Below are 20342 nucleotides of genomic sequence, written 5' to 3' on the forward strand. Positions count from 1 at the left end.
CAATTAGTTAGACTTAAAAAGAAACACAGACCAACTGTCCAGTTTTACTTATTCCCAGTTCGTCAGTCTAACCTTTAATTTAAAGCTCATTTTCAGTCATGTATATATTCAAACTCACAGTCCTTTCTCATCTCAATATGTTTGCCAGAACTTCTTAGACATTTTCACATCAACAAATTTCTGCAGTAAACTGGTTGGAAAATGGCACTCTTATGTTACATTAAAGAAAAAAGAAATTTTTTTTCCTTAGGTTTATATTGGGTTGGCCAAAAAGTTATATTGGGTTGGCCAAACAAACTTTTTGGCCAACCGAATATTTGTCATTATTCAGAAACTCTAGTGGTTATAAAGTATTTAATGACAGGAATAAGTTTAGGTCTGATTTAAGGATTTAAATAATGTTTCCTTAAAGTCTCATGTAAATTATTCACATAGTTTAAACAAAGCTTATGACCTAAGGTTATTTTATTTTTCCTTTGTTTTTACTAATTTATCATAACTTCAAACATTTCACTGTCATTTGTAAATTTATATCTCACTAGCATGGCAACCCACTCCAGTACTCTTGCCTGGCAAATCCCATGGATGGAGGAGCCTGGTAGGCTGCAGTCCATGGGGTCACTAGGAGTTGGACATGACTGAGTGACATCACTTTCACTTTTCACTTTCATTCATTGGAGAAGGAAATGGCAACCCACTCCAGTGTTCTTGCCTGGAGAATCCCAGGGACGGGGGAGCCTGGTGGGCTGCCGTCTATGGGGTTGCACAGAGTCGGACACGACTGAAGCGACTTACCAGCAGCAGCATCATAAATGCTTTAATACATTAAAATTTTTTTTTAGGTATTCAAGTAACTTTTCTTTTTTTTTTGGTGTAAAATTGTTTTTTGTAGTGATGAATACTTCAGAATGAAACTGCAGTGGAAATCTGTCAGCGAGGAACAAGAGAAAAGAAATTCGAGGTTAAGAGATTATAGAAGTCTTATCGGTAATTTTTTCTTAATTTTGGAAATGTTTGAAAGAGTTGCATGGAAGTTTTGGTGAGATTTAAGAAATGAAAGTATATAGTAAGAGTTAGGGCCCAAATAAAAAGTTAGAGGCTTGTGGCAAAGACTCTTGCCTTGAAAATACCTCAAACCTCCTAGGACAGCCTTCAGAGTATGATTTAGGTGCTCTTTCTAGCTGCAAGCCTCTTCCTGGCTCTCTAGCCCTCTGAGGAAACTAGCATTGTTGTGAATTTGGGCCAGATAATAAGGTCATAAAGCTGTGTCTCAGAGAGACAAGATGGAGTAGAGGATGCAAAACTTACCTTTCCCCCAAACACATCAAAAATCTACACGTGGAACAGTTTTCACTGAAAAGTACCTGGAGACTGGCGAAGAGACCCCTACACAGTCAAAGCTGAGAGAAAGACATACATGATATTGATTAGGAAAGGAAGACAGGTGACGAGGCTGGGACTTGTGTCGCTGGGAGAGGACTCGGGAAATTACATGGATAGAGGTCCTCCTTGGGGAATGAGTGGGTTGAGCCACATACTGGGTACCACAGTCATGGGGTCCAGCACATGAAATGAGCCCCCTTGGCTGGTTGGAGGGTGAGTGGGCCTAACAGGAGGCCTGTAGGAAGCCTGAACTCTGCTCTTGAGGAGAGTGCTCATACTTACCTGAGGCAGAGTGGAGAGGGTGGATCGAAAGCTGCGGGAGTAGCTGGTGGGCTTCCCATAACCACCCTTGCACGTCCTGGCCTGAGCTAAACAGACACTCTATAGCCCTACTTGGGTGACAGGCTGTGAGATATAGAAGCAACTCAGGCCTGAAGCAGCATATGAGCAGGATGTGGGCACGCATTACAGGCAGAATATGAGAAGCAGTCTGGATCAGTGACCTTTGCAGGACCCATAGCCCATGCCCCAACACTTGGAGTGCCCACACTAGCCCCTTTTGTTCTAGCAATGTTCCCACTGGGAGAGGTGTATAGGGTACACACTTAGAGGGAAGAGGATCCGCTCAGACTGACCCCTGGGACACGAGAAGATGCTCCAGGAATCTGAGTCCTGAACCTGTCCCAGAAAGGGAGATGACAGCAGAGGGTCAGACAGCCAGCTCATACCCGGCTCTGGCCCTAGCCCCTCCATCTTGAGCCACACCTCCTACCAAGGTGATAGCTACCATCATGCTCTCAGGGAAAACGTGAGCTGTGTTCAGGATGGATCCAGCTTTCCTCCAAAGCCATGGGCACATGCTGACTGTATAGGGATTTCCCCACATAATGACACCCATAAGCTGTTCCTCTATGAAATTAGGTAAAAGTTAAACAAAACAAGAAGACAGGAATTTGTTTCAATTGAAAGAGTAGGAGAAAACCCCTGAAAAAACAGCTAATGAAACAGAAATAAGCAGTTTACCAGATAAAGAAGTCAAAGTGTTTTTATGAGTAATAACACAGAAAATAGAAAAAAGGACTGAAAAATACAGACTGAAATGAAAAATACACTATAAGGAATTAATAGACTGTATGATACAGAGCACATAAATGGTCTGGAAGATAGAATAATGGAAATCATCTAACCAGAACAGCAAAAAGAAAAGAAAAATGAACAGTGTAAGGGACCACTGGGACAACGTGAACTATACTAACATTTGCATTATGGGAATCCCAGAAGGGGGGGGGGGTTGAAAAATGTATGACATTTTCCGCAAAACTAGAACAGATAATCCTAAAATTAATAATGTAACTGCAGAAGACCCCCAAAATGCAAAAGTAATCTTGAGACAAAAAAAAAGCTGGAGGTATTATGCTTTCTTGACTTCAGACTATACTACAAAGCTACAGTTAGGGAAACAGCATGGTACTGAAACAGAAACATACATAGGTCCCAATGGGACAGAATAGAGAGTCCAGAGGCAAACTCACATACTTATGGTTGTTTAATCTACAACAAAGGAAAGAATATATAATGCAGAAAAAATAGCCTCTTTATGAAATGATGCTGGGAAAACTGAAGAGCTGTGTATAAAACAGATTTGAACATTTCCTCACACCGAATATAAAAGTGAAAACTAAAAATGGATTGAATACCTAAATGTGAGGTGTGAAACCATAAAATTCCTAGAAGAGAACATAGGCAGAGTACTCTGATGTAAATTATAGCATTGTTTTTTTTGGCTTTGTCTCGTAAGGCAAAGGAAACTAAAGCAAAAGTAACCAAATAGAACTAATAAAAACTTAAAAGCTATTTCATGGCAAAAGAAACCATTGACAAAATGAAAGACAGCCTGCTTGCCGGATTGGAGAAAATATTTGTAAATGATAGGAACTTTAAGTGGTTAGCACCTACAAATACATAAATGGCTCAAAAAATCAATTAAAAAATGGACAGAAGACCTGAATAGATACTTTCCAACGAAGACATCCAGATGGCCAACAGCCACATGAGAAAATGCTCAACAGTGCTAACCAGTAGAGAAATGCAAATCAAAACCACAGATACTACCTCATACCTGACAGAAGGCTGTCATTTAAAAAGACAACAGATAACTAATGTTGGTGATATGATTAAAAAGGAATCCTTGTACACTCTTGATGGGAAATGTTAGTTGGTGCAGCCACTATAAAAAACAGTATGGAGGGCCTTCAAAATAGTAAAAATAGTACTACAGTTCAGTCGCTCAGTCGTGTCCGACTCTTTGCGACCCCATGAATTGCAGCATGCCAGGCCTCCCTGTCCATCACCAACTCCCGGAGTTTACCCAAACTCATGTCCATCGAGTCGGTGATGCCATCCAGCCACCTCATCCTCTGTCTTCCCCTTCTCCTCCTGCCCCCAATCCCTCCCAGCATCAGAGTCTTTTCGAATGAGTCAGCTCTTTGCATGAGGTGGCCAAAGTATTGGAGTTTCAGCTTCAACATCAGTCCTTCCAATGAACACCCAAGACTGATCTGCTTTAGAATGGACTGGTTGGATCTCCTTGCAGTCCAAGGGACTCTCGAGTCTTCTCTAAACCACAGTTCAAATGCATCAATTCTTCAGCGCTCAGCTTTCTTCACAGTCCAACTCTCACATCCGTACATGACCACTGGAAAACCATAGCCTTGACTAGACAGACCTTTGTTGGCAAAATAATGTCTCTGCTTTTCAATATGCCATCTAGGTTGGTCATAACTTTCTGTCCAAGGAGTAAGCGTCTTTGAATTTCGTGGCTGCAGTCACCATCTGCAGTGATTTTGGAGCCCAAAAAGATAAAGTCAGCCACTGTTTCCACTTTTTGTCCGTCTGTTTGCCATGAAGTGATGGGACCAGATGCCATGATCTTTGTTTTCTGAATGCTGAGCTTTAAGCCAACTTTTTCACTCTCTTTCACTTTCATCAGGAGGCTCTTTAGTTCCTCTTCACTTTCTGCCATAAGGGGGGTGAAATCTGCATATCTGAGGTTATTGATATTTCTCCCGGCAATCTTGATTCCAGCTTGTGCTTCTTCCAGCCCAGCGTTTCTCATGATGTATTCTGCATAGAAGTTAAATAAGCAGGGTGACAATATACAGCCTTGATGTACTCCTTTTCCTATTTGGAACCAGTCTGTTGTTCCATGCCCGGTTCTAACTGTTGCTTCCTGACCTGCATATAGGTTTCTCAAGAGCAGGTCAGGTGGTTTGGTATTCCCATCTCTTTCAGAATTTTCCACAGTTTCTTGTGATCCACACAGTCAAAGGCTTTGGCATAGTCAATAAAGCAGAAATAGATGTTTTTTTGGAACTCTCTTGCTTTTTCCATGATCCAGCAGATGTTGGCAATCTTATCTCTGGTTCCTCTGCTTTTTCTAAAACCAGCTTGAACATCTGGAAGTTCACGGTTCATGTATTGCTGAAGCCTGGCTTGGAGAATTTTGAGCATTACTTTACTAGCGTGTGAGATGAGTGCAATTGTGTGATAGTTTGAGCATTCTTTGGCATTGCCTTTCTTTGGGATTGGAATGAAAACTGACCTTACTTAGCCATTAAAAAAAAATGAAATTCTCTCATTTGCAACAGTGTGGCTGGACCTAGAGAGTGTTATGTATGGTGAAATAAGAGAAAGATGAAAGATGAATAATCTATTATCAGTTATATATGAAATATTTAAAAATACAGTGAACCAAATATATGTGACAAAACAGAAACAGAATAATTGATGTAGAAAACAAACTCGTGGTTATCAATGGGAAGAGGGAAGAGGGATGGGCCAAGATAGGGGTAGGGTTAAGAGATACACACTATGTATGAGATAGTTACGCAAAGGGATATATTGTACAGTACAGAGAAATGTAGCTGTTATTCTGTAGTAACTTTAAATGGAGTATAGTACATAAAAATATTATCACTATGTTACATACCTGAAACTAATATAATACTGTAAGTCAGTTATAGTTTAAAAAAGAGAAATCAGAATGGAATTAAAATATTAATATAATTAATATATTAATAATTAATATATTAAAATGTGTGTTTAATAGTCTTGGTTGTCTCTTCCAATAGGAATATGAGTGCAGCCAGTAAAAGTACTAATACATTTCGAGTTCCAAAACATGAATTAAAGAAATGTTAACTTTATTTGCTTGTTAATTTCATTAAAAAATAATCGTATTCCTCACAGAAATACCTTGTTTATTGTAGAAAAATTAGAAACTATAGATGAGCCTAAGAGAATGAAATAAAAATCTTTGTTTCTGTCATTCAAAGAAAACAGCAATGGTTAAGAGGCTTTGGCTTATATCCTTCAAGACCTTCTTTAAATATACATATATTTTATTTTTTATTCAAATAAATGACTCCAGATAGTAAATCTTTATCAATATTTAAGAACTGAATAACTTCATCTGGGACTATTTATTCTCTGAAGAAGAGATACTTGATAGAATTTTACATTAAAAGAATTAACCTTTACCAAATAGTTACCGGATTGTCTGGCTCTTATGATGAAGGCCAGGTTGGTATACGTTACTGAAGGTGTGCATAGTTACTGCTATACATGTTTACCTGACAAGTTCCATTCATAACTTCCATTTTACAGATAAGAAAACTGAAGCGTTGAGAGCATAAATGGCTTGTCCAAAGTCATATAGTTAATAAGAGCAGTATCCAGTTTTAATGCTTACTGTTTCTTGCATGGCCTGTATATAATTTTAGGATAGTTTTTGTTAGTAGTGAAACTTACTTGTAAAATTCTTGCATTTGGTTTTGTGTACCTGTAGCTTTATAAATAAAGATTTGAGGGATGCTTTTGACCACCATGATCATCACTATCATCCCATGGAAGAAAAATTTCTCTAAATCATAGTTAGGAATCCCAGCATAACAGACTGATTTGGCAGCTTTTGTAGACATAAAGACAAATGCTGAGATCTTTATTTGATTGAAAAAATCTTTACTTTCCTGAAAAATAAATTAGACCAGAGGAAACCACATCCTTCCTCCAGTTAAGGCAAAAGTTTGGAAATCTTGAGGAATGGGGTTATCTGAAGTTTCCGCCTGAAGCCTCCTACTATTTTCTGTTTCAGTAGGAAAAACGATAATGCACTGTTGCTTCTTGCTTAGAAACATTGGGAGTGAAAGGGATCTTAGAGAAAAACGAACCCAGTGTTTTAAGCCCTTTCCTTCCGCATGCCGTCCTTTCTTCCCTTTATCAAGCAGTCGCAGTGATGACTGATCTTGTCACTCTTTCCTGTGTCCTGTTTTCAGTTTCCATGAAATTGAAAGAAAAATTTAGACGTTTTAAATGCCTGTTATGTAATTTGAATTGAGGCAGAGTTTAGTGTAATTTTCTCATTTTTAGCAGATAATGAAATTGAAGTTCAGAAAAGGTTAGTAAATTATCTTAAGTCATCTATCTGGATCATTCTATAGCATAGACACTTTCATAATCAGATCTTTCAGCTATACTGTGCTTTTTACAAGTATATAATGCATTCGTTTAAAAGCATTTTTTTTTCCTGTTATACTTTTCCCAAAAATATTCCTTAGGACTTTAGAAAAAATTACCAAAAGCTCTTTGTTGTTGTTTGGTATAAATTTTCTGTAGTTATTATTTTTTCAGTTAATTTATTTTTGTCACGCTGGGTCTTCAGTGCTGCGTGTGGGCTGTCTAGCTGTGCAGAGCGGGGGCTGTTCTCTGTTGTGGCATGCGGGCTTCTCACTGGTGGCTTGTCTGGTCGCTGAGTACAGGCTCTAGCTGGACAGGCTTCAGTAGTTGCAGCTCTTGGGCTTCAGAGCGTGAACTCGGTAGACGTGGCACAGGGCTCAGCTGCTCTGCGGCATGTGGAATCCTCCTGGACCACAGATCGAAGCTGTATTCCTGCGAACCTGTGTTCCTGAATCGGAAAGCGGATTCATAACCACTTGACCACCAGGGAAGCCCTGAATCCTCTGTATTTAAAAAAAAAAAAAAAAATGCAGATAAGCTGAGGGCTTGTGGATCATGCCAAGAAGGTGACTTTTATTTTAAATATGAAGAGGAACTGTTGAAGTATTTGAAGTAAAATCCTATTTATATTTTAAAGTCATTTTTTTTCTGCTGTATGTAAATTGGATTGAATCAAGATAAGAGTAGGAACAAGGAGACCACTTAGTAGGAATGACTCCAAAACAAGAGACGGTGGCGGTGGAGATGTAGAGAGGGAGATTGATACAAGTTATATTTTGTGATAGAATTGGTAAGACTTTGTGAGAAATTAGGGATGGGACTATGTTTCTTGGCTTGAGAAATTGATCATTTGGTGGTGCTACTTACTGAGATGCATGGAGTATCAGTTCAGTTCAGTCGCTCAGTCGTGTCTGACTCTGTGATCCCATGGACTGCAGCACACCAGGCTTCCCTGTCCATCACCAACTCCCAGAGCTTACTCAAACACATGTCCATTGAGTCAGTGATGCCATCCAACCGTCTCATCCTCTGTGGTCCCCTTCTCCTCCCATCTTCAATCTTTCCCAGCATCAGGATCTTTTCAAATGAGTCACCTCTTCACATCAGGTGGCCAAAGTATTGGAGTTTCAGCTTCAACATCAGTCCTTCCAATGAACACCTAGGACTGATCTCCTTTAGGATGGACTGGTTGGATCTCCCTGCAGTCCAAGGGACTCTCAAGAATCTTCTCCAAAACCACAGTTCTTTGGCATGCAGCTTTCTTTATAGTCCAACCCTCACATCCATACATGACTACTGGAAAAACCATAGCTTTGACTAGATGGACCTTTGTTGGCAAAGTATAGTGTTGTTGGCATGGAGTTGTTGGCATGGGGTATAGTGAAATTGAATTAGATGTTACGTATATATCTTAAGGTAGGACATACAAATGGAATGTCAAGTGGCAGTAATCTGCAGTAGTCTGGGTAGGTTGTATAAATTTGGTTATTAATGTAAATATCCATGGTAATAGATGCTATCACCTAGGGAAAAATAGAGGCAGGAATGCCAGTCTTTAGAGCATTGTTTCCTAACTTTGACTGCATGTTAGAATTACCAGGGGTCTTTTTAGAAGTCATATTATTTTAGACAATCATACATTCATTTAACAAATATCTGCTTAGTGCCTATTACTAGCGTGTGAGATGAGTGCAGTTATGGGGCAGTTTGAGCATTCTTTGGCATTGCCTTTATTTGGGATTGGAATGAAAACTGACCATTTCTAGTCCTGTGGCCACTACTGAGTTTTCCAAATTTGCTGGCATATTGAGTGCAGCACTTTTACAGCAGCATCTTTTATGATTTGAAATGCTCAACTGGAATTCCATCACCTCCACTAGCTTTGTTCGTAGTGATGCTTCCTAAGGCCCACTTGACTTCACATTCCAGGCTGTCTGGCTGTAGGTGAGTGATCACACCATCGTGATTATCTGGGTTGTGAGGATCTTTTTTGTACAGCACCTCTTCTTAATATCTTCTGTTTCTGTTAGGTCCATACCATTTCTGTCCTTTATTGAACCCCTCTTTGCATGAAATGTTCCCTTGGTATCTCTAATTTTCTTGAAGAGATTTCTAGTCTTTCCCATTCTGTTGTTTTCCTCTATTTCTTTACATTGATGCTGACGAAGGCTTTCTTATCTCTCCTTGCTGCTTACTCTGCATTCATATGGGTATATCTTTCCTTTTCTCCTTTGCTTTTTGCTTCTCTTCTTTTCACAGCTATTTGTACGGCCTCCTCAGACAGCCATTTTGCCTTTTTGCATTTATTTTCCTTGGGGATGGTTTTGATCCCTGTCTCCTGTATAGTGTCACGAACCTCTGTCCATAGTTCATCAGGCACACTGTCTATGAGATCTAGTCCCTTAAATCTATTTCTCACTTCCACTATATAGTCATAAGGGATTTGATTTAGGTCATACCTGACCTAAATCACTTTTCTCTGCTTTCTTCAATTTCAGTCTGAATTTGGCAATAAGGAGTTAATGATCTGAGCCACAGTCAGCTCCCGGTCTTGTTTTTGCTGATTGTATAGAGCTTCTCCATCTTTGACTGCAAAGAATGTAATCAATCCGATTTCGGTGTTGGCCGTCTGGTGATGTCCATGTGTAGAGTTATGGCAGAAAGTGAAGAAGAACTAAAGAGCCTCTTGATGAAAGTGAAAGGGGAGAGTGAAAAAGTTGGCTTAAAGCTCAACATTCAGAAAATGAAGATCATGGCATCTGATCCTATCACTTCATGGTAAATAGACAGGGAAACAGTGGAAACAGTGGCTGAGTTTATGTTTTTGAGCTTCAAAATCACTGCAGATGGTGATTGCAGCCATGAAATTAAAAGATGCTTACTCCTTTGGAAGGAAAGTTATGACCAACTTAGACAGAATATTAAAAAGCAGAGACATTACTTTGCCAACAAAGGTCTGTCTAGTCAAGGCTGTGGTTTTTTCAGTGGTCATGTATGGATGTGAGAGTTGGACTGTGAAGAAAGCTGAGCGTTGAAGAATTGATGCTTTTGACCTGTGGTGTTGGAGAAGACTCTTGAGAGTCCCTTGGACTGCAAGGAGATCCAACCAGTCCATCCTAAAGGAGATCAGTCTTGCGTGTTCGTTGGAAGGACTGATGTTGAAGCTGAAACGCCAATACTTTGGCCACCTCATGTGAAGAGCTGACTCATGATGCTGGGAAGGATTGGGGGCAGGAGGAGAAGTGGACGACAGAGGATGAGATGGTTGGATGGCATCACTGATTCAATGGACATGTGTTTGGGTGGACTCCAAGAGTTGGTGATGGACAGGGAGGCCTGGTGTGCTGCAGTTCATGGGGTCGCAGAGTCAGACACAACTGAACTGAACTGAGTGCCTATTACATATATGAGGCTTTCCTCTGGGCTATGGGAATTCACCAATGAAAAAACAGGCAAAATTCCTATGGGAAAGAGCAGACAGTAAACAAGATAAGTAAGTAAGATATGTTGTTATTAGTGATAAGTGTTGAATAGAAAAACAAGTCAGGGAAGATGAAATTCAAGGTATGATGTCACCCAAGTTAAACCAGGGAAGGGTTTTACTGAGGATGTTCTATTTGAATAGAAACTTGAAAGCGGGCATGAGTAAGCCATGCACATATCTAGGTAATGTGCATTCCAAGCGGAAAGGAATGACTCTGTTAGACTTGTTTATATCCAGGATCTCTGCATGTGTGAAGTACAGCTGGGAGATGTGGTCAGAATGAGTTGAGGTTTAGAAATTGATGAGGTCACAGTAGAAATGGTGGAGGTGTTGGTACAGATCACTTAGAGCCTCATAGTGCTTTGTAAAGACTTGAAGTTTTGCTATGAGGGAAATGGAAAGGCAGTGGAAGATTTTGAGCCAAAGAGTAACGTGATTTGACTTGTTTTAACAAGTCACTCTGGCTCCTATCTGGTGAATAGCTTTGAGGGACAGGGTGCAAGTAGAAAGGCCATTTGAGGCTGTTGCTGTGATTTGGATGAGGGAGAATGGTGCCCAGTGTTTGAGCGTGGCTGGAATAGAGACTGAAGGAAGCCGAGGGCGTGTGCCGTGCAGCTGTCACAGTGGACGGCATCCTGCACAGTGGGTAGCGGCGTGACCTAGACTTGTTTCTGCCACGTGAGCTCCTCGTGTTTGGTTGGAGAAGGGCAAGGAGAGCAGTGTGGCTCCAGGGGAGGGTGTTAGGTGAGGGATGGAGGGAGCGGGTGGGCGGTCTCAGTGTTGATTTTTACATGTATTTTGGAGGTTTCACAGATATACCAGTGTCAGACAAGAAGAGCACAGACTTAAGAATGACAATAGGTTTTTAAGGTGAATGACTGGAAGTATAGAGTTGCTGTTTTCTTTTTTATTATTAAAAGAGGGATAAATGTGGGAGACTCAAGTTTGAAGGGGAATATTTAGAATTTAGTGTTGGACATGTTAAGTTTGAGAGTGCCTATTGGATTTCCTTAAGAGTAGGAAGTGGATATATTATGTGTGGAATTCAGAGGAGAGCTAGGGGCTGGGATAGAAATGTAGAGATCATCAACATACTGATCAGAAAAGGCAGTGGCAACCCACCCCAGTACTCTTGCCTGGAAAATCCCGTGGACGGAAGAGCCTGGTGGGCTGCAGTCCATGGGGTTGCGAAGAGTCAGACACGACTGAGCGATTTCACTTTCACTTTTCACTTTCATGCATTGGAGAAGGACATGGCAGCCCACTCCAGTGTTCTTGCCTAGAGAATCCCAGGGACAGCGGGGCCTGGTGGGCTGCCGTCTGTAGGGTTGCACAGAGTCGGACACGACCGAAGCGACTTAGCAGCAGCAGCAGCAGCAACATACTGATGGTAGGAGACAGATGAAATTACCAAGGGTATGGCTGCATTTAGAGAAGAAGGGGCTGATAACAGCCCTGAGGCACTTTAACTTGTAGAGAAGGTCGCTCAGTCGTGTCTGTTTGTGACCCCATGGACTGCACAGTTACGTAGAGTCTTACCAAGACTGCCTTTTGTTAAGTGCATGATTGAAGAAAAGCGAGAGTTAGTTGCTCGGTTGTGTCTGACTCTCTACCATCCCGTGGACTGTAGCCCCGCAGGCTCCTCTCTCCATGAAATTCTCCAGCCCCGAGTACTGGAGTGGGTAGCCATTCCCTTCTCCAGGGGACCTTCTCAACCCAGGGATCGAACCCAGTTCTGCCATATTGCAGGCAGGTTCTTTACCAGCGGGGCCACCAGGGAGCAGTTAGGAGAAATCAGCAGAAGAGGGTGAGAACACAACCAGAGAAAAAGGAGAGAAGACTGAGAATTTGTCCTGACGTTAGCTGAAAGCATTTCAAGGAGTGACTGGGATGTTAAGTAAGATGAAAACTTGGATTGACTGTTGAGCAGAGTGATGAAGAGATCACTAAAAATTTTGATGAAAAAGGAGTTTTGGTGGAGTGGTGGATGTGACAACCTGATTGGACTGAGTTTGAGAGGAAATGGGAAGAGAGGACATGGAGACAATATATACAGTTCTTTCAGGAAGTTTTGCTGTAACCAGAAAAAATGGGGCCACAATTAGAGGGAAGAGTGAGGTTAAGAAAGATTTTTATGATGATAGAAGCAGTTGTATGGTTGAATGCTGGATGAAACTAGAGAACGAGGCAAGAATTAACTGGGACCCTATCTTTGAGTAGCCAATAGGGCATGGCTTTTGTGCGCAAGAGGAGGCATTTGGTTGTAGTTACAATCACGGAAGCTTTGTAGCAATATGATAGAGGAGGAAGACTAGGGGTACAGAGGCTGCTGTGTGGTTAAAGTAGTAGGAATCTGTGGAGTTCTCTTCAGATAACTTTCATTTTCTCAGAGATAGGAAGCAAGATCCTCAGAGGTAAGGTGTGGGGGGAGGATAACGTACTGGAGGCTTGGGAGAGGAGAAGATGTAAAATAATATGAAAAGAACGGGAACGCATGAGAGAAATAGAGCATGATTGCCAGGCAGGACCCCCTCGGCGTTAGGAATGGTGAAGGTGAAACGGCAGGCTGCGCAGCTGTGCTCTCCGTCAGTCTTCACTGCATCAAGTTAGAGAGCTGGATTTAATGCGGACTTAAAAAAAAATTCAGTGCTCATTTTCTTTCTAGAAACACTGTCCTTGTATCATTCTTGATATCTTTTTGTTTTCTGCCTGGCGTGTCTACTAAATACACAAGAGGAAAGAAATACAGATAGTTCTTGAGGGCACAAATAATTTTTTACTGTGTTTAAAAACCTGTAAGGGAAGAATTTCTATGTTGGCATTATGACTAGGTAAATTGCACTTGAGTTAATAAAAATTACTTACCATGTACCTCTTTATCAATGATATGAGAATGAAAGCTGTTTTTAAATGAAATTTGACATTTATAGCATGATTTGTTTGCTGTTGCTTTTCCTTGTTTGAACATGTATTCACAGTGCTCTATAGATAGGTGCTTATATTTATTGAATCAAGTGTAGTATCTTTTAGCAGAAAGCTAGACTATTGTCCTTATGATTTTTTAAACACTCTTACAGAATCTAAATTCATGCTACGTTAGATTCTGCTTTGTTGTAAAATACCTTCTCATCTTTTCACAACAGTTAATTGAGAATGTTTTCAGATTATTCCATTTACTGGGGCAGGGATGGGGAAGAGAACAGTTATAACTTTTAAACAAAACTGATTATAGAGTAGGTTAATCACTTTAAATTTCTTTACATTATTTTTTCTTAATTTACTGAGGGATTCAAGTTTGAGGAATGCCTTTTTAATTGTAAGGTGTTTCACAGCAATAAGCATCTAGTAGGTACCAGTTGAGATACACTCCTGGTGATGTTTCCAGATCTTTTTTTAGTGTCTAAAAATCATTTCCAGAAAAATGTGGATTTTCATTTTTTCAGAATTAAAATAGATTGCTTATATAAACTGAATAATGTATATATGAGAATATGGAAGTAATTTGTCCTAAAGATGATTATGGAACATGACAAGGAAATTGATAATACTTCTTACAATGAATGAAACAATTATGAAAATAAATCTCTTTGATTACACTTGGCTGCATATTAACTTTTTTCATTACTGTTTTCAAATACTACTGTCTATCATATATTCATGATTGGCATTTTTATTGCTAACTAATGTGAGCTGTTATTACTTGGTGTTGGTTATAATTAATTAAAAATATTTCCTACTATTCAATTGAAAGGTTTCTGTTTAGATAAAAATTGAAAAATATTTTAAAATATACCCAAGAGGAAGTGGACTGACTTTGGAAAAAAATTTCAAAATGTTAGCTTTATTGCTTATCTGAAATGGAATTTGATGAACTTTTTCATTAAGTAAAAGCTTAGTAAGAGTAAAATTAATAACAAGAAAAATAGCTACTTGTATGATACGAGCTTCATAAAAATTTGTTATTCTAAAAGTTTTCAAATATGTGATTTTCTTTCTCAGAAAAAGATGTTAACAGAACAGATCGAACCAACAAGTTTTATGAAGGCCAAGATAATCCAGGGTTGATTTTGCTTCATGACATTTTGATGACCTACTGTATGTATGATTTTGATTTAGGTAAGTTCTCTGATACCCTCATTTAAAGATGTATGTTTAATTTAGAATTTAAATTTAGCTGCTAGACGTATGTAAAAAGCTCTGTGACCTAGTTTTTATAGGGGTTGTTCTACTGGGTGCTGGAAACTTAAAAGGCTGTGGTTCCCAGACCGTGCAGCAGAGAGCAGCAGAGAGCACCAGGTCGCTGCAGCAAACTGACGGGACCAGTGTCGGGTATTTCACACGTTTGAGGGAGACAGGGACATCTGTAGGACACTGCCCTAACTCTTAGCTGGAGTTGTTCAGGGTTTCAGCGCTAGATCACCACATTCCTTCCTTCTGATGAAGTTGTGTTCACAAAGGAGTTTTTGACTTTGCTGTGATAAGCAAGTACTGTGAGAAAATAGATTAGGATGGTGGCATCCCATTGGATTCCAAAGTTTGGGATGTAGTGTGGTGCCCAACAGGTCCTAAAGTTCATAGGATATAAGTATTTATTTAGTTGTTTGGACATGTTTAATAAATGGAAATGTTATTAATATTTTTGAACCTGGGATGCCTTGGAAAAAAATTCCTGAGGCGTACTGTGACCTGAGAAAGTTTGGAAACCTTTTTTTGATAGGCTTCTCCCTTATGAAGAAGAATACTGATTTGATAGCATAGATAAGAGGTGCAGATAATTACCTAGGGCATGTGAAACTTTACTCTTTCTTTCTTGGTTAGTCTGCTTTCTACCAGGAATGGGTTGGAAAGACTGGGGCTGGAGGTTGGATTGGGGCATTGCATGGGGAAAGTGATGCTAAGGGCTAGAAAACCTGAGGAAACAGTATTTTAAGGGATGAGACGACTTGAGCTGTTGCTTTAAGGGACCAACACACTCCCTAAGCATCCACCTTTAAGTGAGTATAAAGAGTGGGCAAGTTTCTCAGTTACCTACTGATGTTAGTGTCTCCCAAGTAGAGGATACCAAGGGTAGATGTTTCCAGATTACCTTAATAGAACTTAAAACTTTGTTTTGGAGAAGGCAGTTGGGTATTTGTCGTGTTAAACCCAAATGAATCTTGAACTGTGAGTATATTTTCTTCACTGTTTGTATCTATGAACCAAGAGTTCTTCTTGGCTTCTTATATGTGGGTTAGGGAAAGATGTAAACTCTTGAGGATCTTGCAACATCAGCCTCTATGACAGTAAGTGAATATCACAGATTTCTCTTTAAAATGTGAAATGTGCCCAGTCCTGTCGGGTCACACCTATAATGAACCCCAGATTGGATCACTGAAAATACTAGGGACTGGAATGCTTCTCAGGTGACCGAGTGTTGTCCTGCTCAATTTTGATTGTATTAGCAGCCTCTTTTAAGAAGTGGATTAATAATCCCAGTTGTATGAATAAAGTTATATTGATTTAGAGAGTGACTCAGGGTTGCATAAGTAGTAGATACTGGACTGGGGGTGGAGGCCCAGCTCTTTCTTTCAGGCTGGCATTAAAAAATATATTTATTTATTTATTTATTTGGCTGTTGTGGCATATGGGATCTAGTTAGCTGACCATGGATTGAACCCAGGCCCCCCCTGCTTTGGGAGCACAGAGTCTTAGCCACTGGACCACCAGGGCGTTTTCTAGGCTGGCATTCTTACCTCCACACGTTCAGCACCCCAACCCATTGCCGTTTCAGTTTCTATTAACCACTGTTGGAAATAGGGCTTTTACAGTAGAGAACAAGAGGCATCCTCTCCGAAGGTAATTGTGAGGTGGGGATTAACGTATAGTCTCAGAGGTCGTTCCTGAACGCTCAGTCTTTCCAGGTATTGAGTCCCAGACAAGCTATTTGGATAAATTGCTGTTTCCATTTGTCCATATTAACCCCACATTCTTAAGTTATCTGAAACATACCCAGGGATTTTATTAAGAACTCTGGCATTGAAAGAAGCCAGGGTAGTTTCTGTAAAGCCCTGGACCAAATTGCTTGCTGTTTGACATGGATTTGAAGTAGCAGACAGTCACGTCTGACTCTGCAACTCTGTGGATTGTAGCCTGCCATATTCCTCTGTCCATGGAATTTTCTAGGCAGGAAAGGCAACTAGAGAAGGTTGCCATTTCCTCATCGAGGGGTCTTCCTGACCCAGGGATTTAACTTGCATCTCTTGCGTCTCGTGCATTGGGCAGGTAGATTCTTTACCAGCTCCCCCACCTTCTTGCTGTTTACTCGTAGTAAAATAACCTGGGCTGTAAATTTACTCTTGTAGTTGATTTTGTCCTATTGAGTTGTTTGGCTTCTTAGCCCCCAGATGAGGTATTGGTGTGTTTGCGTTTAATACAGTCTCATTAGTAGTGAGGAGGAAGGCAAAAACCATCAAAAGCAGACAGAAGACAAACATTACGAAAAGCAGATAGAAGAACTCAAGGAAGAGTAACTTTTACTTAGTGTAGACTGTACACCTAAGGTGTTTCTGTGGGAGGTGCCTATTTTTTTTCTACAATGTATGTTTGTAATCATGATCCTGAATAAACAACAGAAGGTAAAATTATACTCAGAATATACTTATTCTGTATATAAGGCAGGCGTGTGTCCAGTAGAAAAAAAATGATTCCCAACACTTAAGATTTTTTTTTAAAATTTTATTCTCTAATAACTGAATAAGCTTCAGTTAACCTGGAAAATTGACCTATGTAAAGATGAAATCTTTCTTTTCTCTTTAAGAATGTGTACATTAGGATGATGATTTCATTTCTAACACCTCTCAACTAAAACAACTTTGTTACGAAAGTAATTTAGGGGAACTTCTTCAGACTTCGTAGTAGTACTGATTAAGATGTATATCAGTCAGCACTAGTGCAGAATCTGAACAACGCTGAATGCTAATTTAAACAGCTTTAATCTTTCTTTAATTAAAAGGAATTTGTATGTTAATTCCACCCCCACAACTCATGACATACCCCAAAAACATCATGTATACAATAAAATAGATTTAAAGCAACAAGAGTATGAAGAATAATTTGACTAGTTGATTTAACTAAAACTTACAGAAGAAATACAGTACTGATCTGGTATGAAAGCTGAAGACTTAAAGGATTAAATTAGATTCTTAGAAGTTTTTATTCATTATAACTTTATAATAAAACTCGTTTTCCCCCAGAAGAAAGGTGCTTTGTAAATCTTTTGAATAGCACACTTTGAAATAGTTCTGTTATAGACTGTAGGTAGTCTGACCCAGTAAAGTGGTACTCTTTGCACTTGGTTGAATTCAGATAAATTTCCTTCCTGCTTTGATTGGTTTAGTCTTTATGTTTGTCATTGCTTTCATTGTGTCATTGCCATGTAGGAAAGTTTTGGTGATAACAGTCTAGTCTTCATTCTAACCTACTTCTTTTCTTAAGAAAAATGTTGTATTAGCCAGGGAAAAAAAAGAAAGATTGCTTAGAAGATATTGGCTTATGTAATTATGAAGACTGAAAGGCCCACAGTTGGCCATCTATAAGCTGGAGACCCAGGAAAGCTGGTGGTGTAGTTTAAAGCCTTCTGAGAGCAGGAGAGCCATGGTCTAGGTCTCATTCCTGAGTCTGAAGGTATGAGAGCCAGGAGCACTGAGGGCAGATAGATGTCTCAGGCCAGGCAACCAGGCAGAGAGCAAATTCAGTCTTCTCCATTTTTTTGTTCTATTCAGGCCCTCAGTGAATTGGATGATGCCCACTCACATTTCTGAAAGCCATCTGCTTTAATCAGTTCACCAATTCAAGTGCTAATCTCTTCTAGAAAAACCTTTGCAGATACTCCCAGAAATAATGTTTAACCAGACATCTGGGCATCCTGTGGCTCACTCAAGTTGACACACAAGCTTCGTCATCACAAGTGTGTCTTATTTTTTTAAAAAGCATCTGCAATAAATTTGTATAAATGCTTACATTTAGGTATCACGTCATATGCTGTTTTTTTCTAGCTCTTTCCTCTAAACGTCTTGGCTACTCCATTGTTTGGCACTGTAATAAGGGTCCCCAGGTTTGTGTGTGTGTGCGTGTGCACTAATGTGCATGGAGCCGTGCTTTCCCACGGGGTGTAGTGCAGACATAGTGAGGTTGATGGGGATTAGGTGTAGCAGCAGGTGACAGGGAGAGGCTAATAGCAGATAGAACTAGACTTCTGTTCGTAAGGAGATCCTGAAGTGAACGGTTGTCTTTATTACACTGTTAACCCAAGTTTTCTTAAGAGACCTTGGTTTACCTGCTTCCTGTGGTCATTTTTAAAGCTTTCTTCCAAAATAGGAAGAATGATGTAAAATTATGTATAATTTCTTCAGAAATATCCCCTCTCCTTTAAAAATATGCATACTGTTTTAAATGACTTCAGTGCACATAGATTTTGGGGAATGATAAGAATGTAAGTTTTGGTTCTGCAAATGAAAGCCTGTTTTCCTCAGACTGTCATTGGGGGAAAAACTTCTCTGTGTAACTTTAACAAATATACAAGTGTACCAAAGTTGAATAATAATATGTATGTGAAAAGGCTTTGTAAGAGCTCTTACCCCTTGGTTCATTCAGGTCTCTATATTTTAAGTTTGAAATCTAATTGTAAAATAGTTAAGAAAGTTGAGGATTTTTAAGACTTTTGACATGGTCTGATGATAAGCAAAACGAAGACTTTCTGTTTTTTAAGGGAGGGGCCTGATTCTTTAACTTTCCAATTTTTCTTTAAATCAAGGGCTTTAAACTAGTGTCATGATTGAGAAATTGTAAGAGCATCAAGAGAAAGATGGTTGAAATGGTAGTTTTAGATACAAAATATTGATTGGATTTAAGTCCATTTGCTAGCATTGATTGGGTTAGAGTAATAGCAAAAGGAAAAAAAAGAGAAATTAAAAGAGGTAATTTTGTTGTGGTTATTTTTGTGTGGATTACCAATGTCTGGTTGCTAAATCAGTTGGACCCTTTTTAGGTCTTATTTCACTTGGCTTATTCATGACAGTTTGGTGGTGTTGTCTACTCTGACCTTGCAGCTTCCTTCCCCTTGACTTTTCCAACATTCTTCTCCCTTGCTTTCCCCACCTTTCCTCTTAACTATTCTTTCTCAAATCTTCTTTGACTATGTTCTTTTCAGTTTGATGTTTCTCTGGGTTTCCCATCATCCTTCTTTATCATAATGCTTTTGCACATAATTTTTTAGTATTATCCTCTCTCCTGATAGTGATACCTACACTGAGACACACAGCAGTTGCATATCTGCTTTGATCTCTCAAGCACCTCCCATTTCTCACCTGGTTGCTAGATTTCCTCCTCATTGTTTAAGAACATCGGTATACACAAGTTTGTGAAACCCGAAAAAGATGTAATTTTAAGTGAGTTTGTGGAGATATGCATAGATGGATACAGAAAGTTCAGGTTTTTAGAGGTATGATTAGTTTTTCTTGTTTATTTTAAGGCTATGTGCAAGGAATGAGTGACTTACTTTCACCTCTGTTATATGTGATGGAAAATGAAGTGGATGCCTTTTGGTGCTTTGCCTCCTACATGGACCAAATGGTAAGAAGAGAGATTCCTTCTTTTAATCAAACTAATTTTGAATATTTTAGTTATATAATAATCTTATTATATAAAATGGATGTTTATATTTAGCCAGTCATGGTAGAACTTTAAAAGAATTGCTCAGTTGTTTGTTACTTTTCAAGAGGCTTGGAAATGCTGGTAATATTTTTAATATAAAAAGTAGATAGTAAGTGCCTATAGAAGAGGAATAATCAGGATTTAATATTGGTAAATGCTTATGATCTGCAGAAGGGTAATGAGTCATAGAATATTGATGAAGTAGATGATTCAGTTCTTGTGAGGTAGTTTCATTTCATCTATTTCAGAGATAAAGCTTAGTCATGCCGAG

General features: G+C 39.4%; 1 protein-coding gene across 8 annotated transcripts in view; it reads left to right on the top strand.

The window, feature by feature from the left end:
* Positions 1–20342, top strand: part of TBC1D15 (TBC1 domain family member 15) — a 71863-nt gene that overhangs the window by 40620 nt on the left and 10901 nt on the right. For all 8 annotated transcript variants that reach the window (XM_060412445.1, XM_060412446.1, XM_027967138.3 and 5 more), the window contains 3 exons: positions 893–987; positions 14381–14497; positions 19890–19990. In XM_060412445.1, coding sequence (XP_060268428.1) covers positions 893–987; positions 14381–14497; positions 19890–19990 — 313 coding nt within the window. The remainder of the gene's footprint in view (positions 1–892; positions 988–14380; positions 14498–19889; positions 19991–20342) is intronic.

The sequence above is a fragment of the Ovis aries genome, chromosome 3, assembly GCF_016772045.2.
Source record: "Ovis aries strain OAR_USU_Benz2616 breed Rambouillet chromosome 3, ARS-UI_Ramb_v3.0, whole genome shotgun sequence".
NCBI lineage: Eukaryota > Metazoa > Chordata > Mammalia > Artiodactyla > Bovidae > Ovis > Ovis aries.